The sequence below is a fragment of the Pteropus medius genome, unplaced genomic scaffold (genome assembly GCF_902729225.1).
Source record: "Pteropus medius unplaced genomic scaffold, Ma_sr-lr_union100, whole genome shotgun sequence".
Lineage (NCBI taxonomy): Eukaryota > Metazoa > Chordata > Mammalia > Chiroptera > Pteropodidae > Pteropus > Pteropus medius.
This window is the reverse complement of record NW_024347862.1, coordinates 3,642,517-3,654,024: the sequence shown is the minus strand read 5'-3', so window position 1 is coordinate 3,654,024 and position 11,508 is coordinate 3,642,517. Positions and strand designations below refer to the sequence as shown.

At 46.0% G+C, this 11,508-nt stretch overlaps 1 protein-coding gene across 1 annotated transcript in view; it reads left to right on the top strand.

Moving 5' to 3' along the window:
• SPATA19 (spermatogenesis associated 19) overlaps positions 1-3,346 on the top strand; it is a 4,084-nt gene extending 738 nt beyond the window's left edge. The window contains exons 3-6 of the mRNA XM_039878888.1: positions 89-181; positions 362-453; positions 2,892-2,969; positions 3,280-3,346. Of these exons, the coding sequence (XP_039734822.1) occupies positions 89-181; positions 362-453; positions 2,892-2,969; positions 3,280-3,346 (330 nt within the window). The remainder of the gene's footprint in view (positions 1-88; positions 182-361; positions 454-2,891; positions 2,970-3,279) is intronic.
• The last annotated feature ends 8,162 nt before the right edge of the window (positions 3,347-11,508 follow it).

The window sequence follows — 11,508 nt, the reverse complement described above, 5'->3', positions numbered from 1 at the left end:
GGAGAAGAAGACAAGGGAAAAGGATAAAGGAAGAACTGGGGATCAGATGTTGAGTAACATTTTCAGAGGGAAATCACTCACCTTTCAGACTGAAGAAGAGGCTTCTCAGGATATAAAGGAGAAGACATCTGCTAACCTTCCTCCTATCCATGGCCAAGATGTACATGTGACCAGAGATGTGGTAATTGAGAGTTTGAGACAATTATCCTGGAGGAGTAGGGGGAGAGGGAGGGGCAAAGGAGAGAGGTCCTACTGCAAAAGATCTTGGGCAAGTGAATGGCACTCATCCAGGCTGGGCACCACTCTAGCCATGGAGTCCTTGCTGGACAGTAATCACATGGATCCTACCTGGATTTCTTAGGTGAAGCACCAGCCCTCAAAGTCTGCTTTGTTAGCAAACCAGAGTCAAGATGTCTTGGAGGAAAGAACAAGAATCCAGTTCATAAGATGGAGGTAAAGCACGACTCATTTGCCCTGGGCCAAGTTGTGGGGAGGGAGAAGCAGAGAGGCCACAAGATCCCCTCCATAGGCTCCCTGGCCAACACAAACCCACAGCCATTCTTCTCTAGAGATGCTGATTCCTTTGAATGAGAAAAACATTCTGCTTTACTTGGGGGTCTTCAGGGAATATTTTTGCTATCTTGAAAGCCCAGCTCATTCCTAAGTTTTAAAATGACTTGAGAGGTTGGAAAACTGAGTTTGCTCACCATTTCTTAAATGCTTCTGAATAAATTTCAGACTTCTGTTATTTTTGCAGTAGATTTGTTCAGAAGCGGCTGCACTTTAAAGAGCTCAAAGAAAATAGGCTCTTAAAATGCAAAAGCCAAAGCCCTCATCTACAACTGAGGTGAGAGGAGGTTTCTCAGTGCCTGAGGCTAGAAGTCTGTGCTCCCCATTCTGGCAACTTAACTAGCTTCCCACTGAGCCTGCTGGAGCAAAGACTTGCCGCATCTTGGCTCTGAAGTTGCTAACTCAAGGTGGAGAGAGTTGAGCCTGGAGTCCGGCTCACTCCTTTCGGCATAAGCTTCTCTGTTTCCTTTCTGGGACTTGGGTCTCTTTTTCCCCAGTAGAACTGTGAGATCAAACTGTGTAGGAGCCTTCCCTCATCTCTGCATGTTCTTCTTCCTTCCCATGCCTCCATCCTCAGCTTTGCTTTCTTCTATCAAAGAGGATATTTCTCAAGAAATATACATTTTTTGCTTCAAAATATCCAATGTTCAGGTGTTTACCCCTTCCAGTGGCATTAGCATTTTAAATGGGGATTCACATGCTCAGTAATTATTATATAACAGGAAGAGAATTTGATATCTCTCAGGAAATATTTTTTGGATAGGAGACCTTTCAAGGTCCCTAAAATCATAAATGTTGGTGATTGTAATCCAGCCACAGCTCTACACATGGGATGCTTGTCCATGCCTAGCTGTGCTATGGAACTCTAAATGTTGCAGTTCCTTGGTTTGGATAATATGAACATCATTTTCTGTTATTTTTTAAACCTCAGCTACAGTGTGGCATAGCTAGGTTAAAGCTTTAAAGACAAGCTACAGGAATCACAGTCAATTATCTATATATAATTTTTCTATTCTAGATTTCTATGGAGATTTTAAATCAATAAACTCTGCCTGGTTTTCCCTACAACCTACTGGTTTTGGCATCCTATTAACATCGGTAAACATGTAGTTAGGAAATACATATCCTTTTATGAAGCATCAGTAGATACTTACTTTTGTAGCTGTGTTCTGACCACCTAATGTTTGCTAGGCCCTCTGCAAGAGAGAGAAAAGAATAATCAGAGTACCCAATCTCAAAGTAATGGAAATTAACTAGGTAGATAAGTTGTGTGAATGTTAAAGTTGATGTTCGAGAAGGCCTGAAGAATATCTGCAAAAGCACAGCGTAGGGGACTCAGGTCATACTAGTCCTAGGCATTGCTGCTGGATACTCAGAAAATGTTTCTAGCAGGACATTTGCTTGGACTGACCCGTGAACTGGGCAGGGCCCAGTTAAACAGGGGCTGGGGTGGGCCTCTCGCAACTGCAAGAGTCTTGGCAACTTGGCCAATCCCATCTGGCCTCCAGAGCCCAGTGCTGTGGCCTCTTCTTCTCTGAGGCCTCCTCCTTTCCTCCTCTGTGGTTATCTCTCTCTCTTCTGGAGTCTCTTCATCTTTCTTATTTCTCTGTGGGCACCCACTCAGCTCCTCCTGGTGTGAGCAACATTCAGGAGCATTTCTTTCTCCCTTGGCTGTGAGTCCTCAGAGGCAATATCAATGCTGTCTTCACATTAAAAGCCAGGAAGCATGGAGAACATTATTCAGAGAAAGCAGTTTCACTAGACATAGAAATAGGGAATTCAGTGGACAGACTGATTTCATTAGAGTAGAGGGTTTATGAGGGGAAGAGGGGGATATGGAATTGGGAAGGACCGGAAGGAGACCATAGAGAGGAAGGCAAATCCAGCAGGGTTAAGTAAAAACGGTAGCAATGAGGCACCTGCAGCTTTTTTGTGATAGAATTTTCTAGAAGTATCTCTAAACCATAGCAAATGTGTCACAATGCTGATCAAAAAGAGCTGATAATAAAGTTGGAGAAGAATTTAGAAGGGATGAATTGCATGTCTTCCGAGACCACTTGTCTGCTATGTAACTCTAGTAAAAGCACTTAAGCCCTCTGTTTCCTCAATTCTTCTTAGGACTATTTGCAGCTGCCCAGGATTATTGGGTGGCTCAGGGGTACTTGGTTAGTAAAAAGAACGTTTTGAGTTCCTGATACTAGAAAGTCAAGGACCAGCTCATAAGTTCATGGCGATGGGGTCAGAACTATCGTTCATATGATTGCAACCCTAGCAGTGAAAAAGACACTTGGGAATCTCAGGGTTTGAATGGTGTTCTGCAGCCATACCCGTGTCTTCCAAGTGCCAAGCGAGGTGAGAAGTGATGTTATGCGTGATCGGATAGAGCAGGTGAGACGAAGGTAAGCCACTGGGACAAGTTGATTTATATTCCTAACTGGGGGTAAGTGGGGCGGGGTGGGGGGGCTCTTGGCCTTACTTCTGAAGGCCTCCTTTAGCTCCAGCTCAAACGCAGGCCTGACCAAGTCTGTTGCCCCTCTGGGCTGAGTGCCTCTGTATAAGACACTGCTGCTAGGCCCAGATGGGGCAATGGCCCAGGCATGGCTGGCTGCCCCACCCCGGCCTGGGCGGTGGTCTGAGTGTGTGCTGTGGGTGGGCTCTGTCATCTTGCAATCTCTCCTCTGCCTTGCCCATCTTCTCTGTCCCCTGTAGCTTATCCCATTTAACAAATGGATCATCTCAGGAGCTTCATGACAGAAAATCCTACTCAGACTGTTGAGAGCAACAGGTGAGAGAACCATCAGGAGAAAGATGGCTACCCTGTGCAGGGAGATGGTGCACCGAGGCAGCGGCTTGATAATCAGGTTTGGCCTTTCCATACCGGTGAGGGCCTGTACTTGGGGCCAGTTCAGGTAGGGAAGAAGGCAGCTGCCTTAGGCTCCTGCAGCGCTTTCCTTAAATTTCTGGAAAGAACCGAAGTCCAGTTCAGATTGGCCTCTCTGACTCTTTGAACGGTGGAGTCAGACCAGTGCTTCTTGATGGTGCACAGTCTGGGATCACCTGGGGTTCTGGTGTTAGGCCGTGGTGGAGCCCAAAGTTCTGCATTTCTGATGCCCCCAGGCAATACTGCTGCCGGTCTGCTGACCCCATTTGAAGCACAAGATCACAGGCACTGTAGGCAGGAGCGAGGGCACACAGATTTTGTCCCTACCACCAGTGGAACTGTGACTTTGGGTCACATGTCCTGTTGGCCTGCATTCAGTAGCAGTGATAATAATAGTGGCTGTTTACGTGTCTCTGGAAGGTGGAAGGCCAGTGACAAGTGTGGCAATTACAGGAGGCGTCCACTCAGAAAATGATTATTGCACCCCTGCCAGGCATGAAAGACTGTGCTAACTGTCATGGGGAACTGAAAGAGTGATTTAGACTTAGTTGACCCCAGCAAGCTTAAAGGAGGGCCACAGAGATGTAATGTGGCATTTATTGAGCACTTACTTTATGCCAGTTTCTGCACAATACTCTTATTTTGTCAAGATTTCTCATCTGATCCAAGACAACCTTAAGAGGTGAGTGTTGTTCATGCCCACCATGCAGATGGCAGGGCTTAAGCAGACCCTTGGGAGCAGATGCTGGGGTCCACTCCAGCTCCACCACTGGGAGAGTTGCTTTATGCCTCTGCGCCTCAATTTCCTCAGACTTTGGAACACTGCTTTGAGGACAGTGGCATGCAGCATGTGCCACACACCATGTCAGTGATTTGCTAAGACTGAGGTGAAGAATCTGAAGTACTTGCAGGGGCTTCTGAAGTTTGAAGTAGCAGAGCCAGGCTTTAGTCTCAGCCCTGACACACCACCACCCTCTCCTTCTGTGGGCTTTCTTGGTCTCTGCATCCAGCTCTATGAAGGAGGAGCCATCGTCAGCCCTGCCCTTTATCATAAACCCACGTTTCTATGATGTGCCCCACTGGCATTTCTCTGCTCCCCAGGTCGATGTCCTTTACGGTCAAGGATCAGCCTATGTAAGAAGAAGAGTGACCACACCTGGGCACAGAGAATCCAGTGGGTGAGCCCTCCCTTTTGACAATAGCAACACTGGAATCTTCTCCATGAACTGCTAATAAAGAGACATACTATTTAACCACCACCTTGGCCTCTGGTATGAGTGCTTTGCCATCCATCCATCCATCCATCCATCCATCCATCCATCCATCCATCCATCCATCCATCCATCCATTTCATCAGACACTGAGCACCTCATGGCTTGCCTCTGGAGGTACACACTGCAGCCTTGTGGTGAGACAGACAACAGGCCACCACGGCACTGCGTGGTGCAGGCCATGCTGGGTGCTCCAGAAACTGTAGGAGAGTTGCTGGTGAGCTCTGGGGTGGGCTGGAGCAGGAGGATTTCCTGAGGGAATTGTGCCTTGTTTCACTCAAGTATTTATTTTATCTTTATTTTTTCCTTCTCTAGCATTCTTCCTTACTTTATAGAAATCTAAGTTTCTGATCTATATCCTTTTCCCTCTCCCTGAAAAACTTTTAACATTTCTTGCAAGGCAGATCTACTGGTGACAATTTCCTTTGATTTTTGTTTGTTTGAGAAAATATTTCTATTACACTTTTGAAGGATACAGAATTCTCGTTTTTCTCTTTCAACATTTTGAATATTTCACTCCACTCTCTTCTTGCTTGTATGGTTTTTGAAGGGAAGTTGAATGTAATTTTTATCCTTACTGCCTTCTGGGTAAGGTTCCCCCCACCCCCGCCCCGGCTTTCAAAATCGTTTTTCTCAAAGGAACTGTCATACACTGCTGGTGGGACTGCAAATTGGTACAGCCACTATGAAAAACAGTATGGAGGTTCCTCAAAAAATTAAGAATTTATCTAGCATATGATCCAGCAATCCTTCTACTGGGCATTTACCCCAAAGACTTGAAAACCCATATCCAAAAAGATATTGTATGCTGATGTTCATAGCAGCATTATTCACTGTGGCTAGGACATGAAAGCAACCAAGTGTCCTACGATAGATGATTGACTAAAGAAGCTATGGTACATATATACAATGGAATATTGCTCAGCCGTAAGAAGAGATGAAACACTGCTATTTGCGACAACATGGATGGACCTCGAGATAATCACGCTAAGTGAAATAAGCCAGACTGAAAAAGTTGAAAATCACATGATATCACAAATATGTGGGATATAAACCTAAAAGCAACAAATGAACAGGACAAACAAAGACTCATGAACATGGACTATAGACTGGTGGTTACCAGAGGATAGAGGGTAGAGGAAGAGGGGGGAGGTAGACAGTTAAAGGAGGGTCAAACATAGGGAGTAAAATGAGGGTGAAGTGGGTAAAGGGGATCAATTATATGGTAGCTGAAGGAAACTGGACTTTGGGTAATAAAGACAATAAAATATATAGATATCAAATGATAATGTATACCTGAAAATTATATAATTGTATTAAACAATGTTATCCCAATAAACTTAATTAAAAAAAGGGAAAAATTGTTTTCTTCTGTCTTTGATTTTCTGGAGTTTGAATATGACATACTTAGATGTGGATTTTTCAGTATTTACTATGCTTGGTGTTCTGAGCTTACTGGATCTGTTATTTAGAGTCTGTCATTAGTTTTTGAAAATTCTCAAATATTATTGCTTCAAATATTTTTTCTATTTCTTTCATTTTTCTCCTTCTGATATTTCCATTATGCATATGTTACACCTTTTGTAATTCTCCCACAATTCTTGGGTACTCTGTTTCTCTTTTTTTCATTCTTTTTTCTCTTTGCTTTTTAGTTTGGGAAACTTCTATTGGCATTTTTTTATAACTTGCTGATTCTTTTCTTGGCCATGTCTGGTCTAAAGATGAGCCCATCATAGGTATTTTTTTTTTTTAAATTTCTATTACAGTGTTTATTATTTCTGGCATTTTCTTTTGATTTTTTTTTAGAGTTTCCATCTCTTTGCTTACGTTGCCCATCTGTTCTTGCATCTTGTTCACTGTTTCCATTAGAGCTCTTAGAATATTGATCATAGTTATTTTAAATTCTCAGCCTGATAATTCAAACATCTCTGCCATATGTGAGTCTGACTGATGCTGTTCCATCTCTTCAGACTGTTTTTTCACTTTTTATCATGCCTCGTAATTTTTTTGTTGTTGTCGAAAGCTAGATACAATGTAGGAAATAAAAGGAACTGAAGTAGACAGGCTTTTAGTGTGAAGTTTTGTATTTATCTGCTTAGGAGTTAGGCTGTGTTTATTTTTTTCCAGCAGTTGAGGTTTCCGAGGTTAAAATTCTCTCTGGTATCCTTGTTTTTGTCTCCCCTATTGTTTTCGTGTTTCCCTAGAGACTCCTCCTTAAATAGGGTCTGAAGCCTGCCTATTCTTTCAGCTGTAATTCTTCGCTATTAAACAGGAAACTTTTTGATGTGGTGGTGAAGTGAGAGAAGACAGAGAAGCATCCTAATATCCTCTGACCAGGTCTTGATCTCTCAGTGAGCCTGTGCCCCTGGCCTGTGACCTTTACAAGTGCCTCTCAGCTTTCCTCCCTCCCTCTAGTCACCCTTAAGGGGAAACAGGTGTCTAGAGAGGGGGTGGAATTGGATATTTTCCTCTCCCTTGGCTAGAACAGGGGGTGGGCAGGCAGATTTTTCTCTGATCTTCACTAAGCTCCTGGAGGTAAAAGTCAGGAAGTGTGGTGGCTCCCTTAAGACTGGTCTCCCGACTTGTTAACTCAAGCTTGTCCACATTGAGCTATCAGCAACTTATCAATCATTTTAAGCTTTCCTATTTTGGCACAGGTTTCCTAGAGGTTTCTGCACCTGGGCTTCTGCTCCGGTATGTTGTGATTCTCCTGTCCACCTGTCTGTCTCTTCAATGTTCAGGCCAGCAGTTTGCCCTGTGATCTCAGTTCTCTGATGAATCTAGGAAGAGATGTTGGTTTTAGTTTGTTTAGCTTTTTTTTTCTTATCGTGAGGATGAGAGTAATGATGTCCAAGCTCCTTACATATCTGACCCAAAACTGAAAGTTTCATTCAAGTATTTGCGTGTCTACTAGAATAACAGCTAATGATTACTGAGCACTTACTATGTGCCAGGTACTATCTAAGCACTTAATCCAAATAGCCCTTTGATGAAGATACTGTCATTGTTAGAGAGGAGACAACATAAGACCAAGGAGGTTAAGTACCTTGATCAGAGTCACTTTGGTGATGGGGGTGCCAGAACCTGGCCTGGCCTTCTTGTTCCCAAGCCTCTTTCTTCAACCACTTTGTTATACTATGTGAATATGGTAGTAAGACTCACCCTGTCTCTGCCCTGGTGGAACCCTAATTTTGACAAATGAAACAAATTTTAAACCAACTATTAGTCACAATTTTCATAACGACTGTAAAGGAGAAATACTATATAGAATGGGAACTTGGCTTAACCAAAGAAGATAACAGATTTATTTTTGATGATTTTAAAAGCATCAGCCCCAGTTTACATACGAATGGAAGTTTAGTGAGGTTAAGCAGCTTTCCTGATGTCACACAGCCATTAAATGGCCGAGCCAGGATTTGAATCCAGGCAATCTCATGCCAGAGCCAGTGCCCTTAACCAGTCTGCTGTACAGGCAAGCTTGGGTAAGGGGTCATTTTGGCTGGTGGTGTAGGTGGTGCTGGTGGTGAGCTTTTGCCAGCAGACACTAAGAAGATGGTGAGGTAGTGAGGAATGAGGCAGATGAGGAAAGACATGAGTAGGAGTTAACCAGGCAGGGGCAGGGGGCAGGGCAGGGAGGAGCTCTGGGCAGTGGCAAAGGAGAGGGCTCTGATGTGACAGAGGAAAGGCCAAAAGGTCACTGGCTGGATGGGAACAGAAGGGAGAGGGGTCACAGAGGAAGCTTTGAGAGGGGTCTAGGGCCAGGCCCTGTGGGGTGTGGACCTTGTTAAGGATCCCAGTGTTCTCCCAGCAGAGATGAGAAGTGCAGGAATGTTGGAGGCAGAAGTTGATCATCCATGTGGAAGCCGTCTGTGGTACAGGATGGAACAGTGTCCCTTGGAGAGGTGAAGGGATGGAGAGAAATGAATAGAACTGAGATAGCACTGACATGACTTGGTGCTGTGTGGTACTTAGAGAGTGGGAGATAAAAAAGGCCCTGAGGTGCAGCTGGAGATGGAGCTGCCATTTGCTCAGGTAGGGAGGTCTTGGTCGGTCAGGGGAGACATGTTAAGTTTGGATCATGATTTTGGTCCCACAGTGGTTATGTCAAGCAGGTGGATGAACATACAGGACTGTGTTTACAGGCAGGAGTCCAGGTGGTACATAAGAGGGCCTAGTGTCAAAGAGAGCCTGGCCTATTAGGGGAGACAGCTGCAGTAGAGATCTCAGCTGTAGGGGAGAGGTAGATAAGAAGTAAGAAGGCATTCATCAGCAATCCTAGTGGCAACTTTGCTGCCTCAACCCCTCACTCAAGCATTGAGAAGGCAAGGAGCGGCCCTCAGCTTGCGGGAAGTTCCCCTTCACAGTTTAGCAAAGGGGACAAAGCCCTCTCTGCTGTGCGAACTGCAAGGTACCACCAGATGGCGCCATTTTCATACAGAAAGATTTCCTGACGAGGAACTCCTTTGAGTCAGATCCTGTGTGTGCTTTAGGGTTTAGATTTTAGCACCATTTGGGAAGCCTAAACAGACAAAAGGTCTTTTTGAATATCTTAGTTTAATGATGAATATAGTTCACATTCAGATACATGAACTAAGCTATTTATATAAAAATTAATGAGCATTTGCACCCAGCACTGTGCTAGAATAGGGGCATACCCAGGTGAGTATTCTGTCATATCCTCAAGGAGCTCAGAGTGCTGGAGGGGCTGACATGCATACAAATAACATGAAATGGTGTGAAAATAAACCAAAAGAGTATAAATGGTAGAGCAGAGGAGGGGAGTGATTCTCTATGCTTGAGAGAAAACATGCTGACTTCCCAACAGAGGTGACATTTAAACAGAGGTTTCGCCAGGCTCTGACAATGAAGGCCTTTTAGGACAGGGAACACCTATATGGGAAGGCAAGAAAATATTTAGGGAACTGGGCCTGGCCCTTCATGTTTGGCACACAGGATATGGCTGGGAGTATAGCTGCAGAGGAGGTTGTGAGTGAGGTGCACAGGTGGGGACTCTACAGATGGGTGTAAAATAACCCCATGAAACCTGGCTAGAGGACCCAGAGGAAGCAGGAGCTGAGCCTGTAATACTGGCCAGGCAAGGCTTATCAGAGGAGAGAAGATGTGCACAGGGGTCTGACTTCAGGCACTTGGAAAAGAAGGGGAGGACCCTCCACTTTCGGCTCCGACCTGAGAAGGTAATGGTTAAGGAACTCACAAGCTCCACCTGTCTCTCACACAAACATCTGGAGTTTGAGGAGAGAGGGACCCACATTAATATTATAGCCACAGCTCCTTCAAAACCTAGGGAGGAAATGAAATCATTATGTGGCTCAAATGGAGTTTTGTTCTGTGCATGATTAACCCCAGGAGGGGAGTTTTGCAACAAATATGCCTCCTCTACCTGTATTACAGGGGGACTGAGCCACGGTAAATTAAAAGAAAATCACTGGCAAATTGGGACCAGTCAGCTGTGACCAAGCCATTTGTGTAGTTAAATGGAGCAGAAAGAGCTAATAAAGGCTTTCTGGGTCATGGATCCCTCCATGAGGGGAGGGCATAGGAGATGGGGGTGGGCAGGTGGGTGTGGAGCTGGTTCAGGCTGATACATGTAGAAGTCTTACCTGGGGCTTCTTGGTGGTGATGGTGGTGGTGGTGATGCTGTTTGTGGGGGTAAGGTTGGCCTGTTCTCATTCAGGTCTGTGTCATTTCCTAAAGGGAAAGTTGTTAATTCTAGACAGAGACAGCCATTTAGACCCAGCCTCTGCCTCTGGTATCTCATAGAAGACAGTTTCCACAAACCAGATCTGGCCTTGGGACACCAGGGAATACAGGAGCAGAGGCCTTCTGAGTCTGTCACTGAGGAGCGGGGCTCGAGTGGAGGTCTTAACATCATATGCTTTAGTGAAAGGCACCAGATGTGGTGGGAACCTCAGACAGTGCTCTAGGGTGTCCACTGAGAGGTGGGATGGGGCTCTGGTCCTTCCCCAGAGAAGAATGTTAGGCACCCGGCCGAACCAATACATAAAAATGGAGCTTTGGAGAGAAGGCAAGGGGGGAGGGGCCTCTTGGCAGGTGCACTGCCTGCAGGTGGCTGAAGGGGTTATTGAGGAGCAATGGAGACAGCAGGGAGGGGCCCTGGACTCCTGCTCCTGCAGGTGCGTTTTCAAGTTCTGAGGCTCAAAATCCGGCTCCGGCGCGGGCTGCGGAGTAGGGAGGACGCAGTCTGGAGGACAGAGCTGGGACCTGGCCGAGCCCAGGCCCCTCACGGGCAACTTACCCGTGACGCAGCACCCGCACCACCAGGATGCCTCTGCTTCTGTTTACATCATCTTCCCAAGTGCTCTGACACCAGGCCTATTTTATTTAATATGTGCCCATGGGGGACAAGCCCTCCCCCACTCCCCAGCCTTGAGCTGCTTGGGCGGCTTTTCTGAGGCGGAGCGGAGCGGGAGCAGACAAGGAGACCCCCGCCGAGCCATCAGCCGCAGTGTACGACATGCTTTCCAATTACTTGGCAGGCTCCGCAGCGAGGCTCGAAATTCATTCGCCTTCCTGAGAAGAAAAACAAAGGCCAGAGAAAGCAGCAGTTGCTCTGCTGGAGTTTGAAAAACTTTGCTCTCTGCGGGGCGGGTGGAAGCCAGGGGGTGGGGACAGGCCCGGCACCCTGCTGCTTCGCCCCACTTTCGCCCGGAGTGGTCCAGCTCTCCTCTGCTCTCCTCTCTCCAACTCCCCGCCTCGCCTCCCTCACCCCTGGTCCCTTACCCACCTTTTGCCCCCCCACACTCC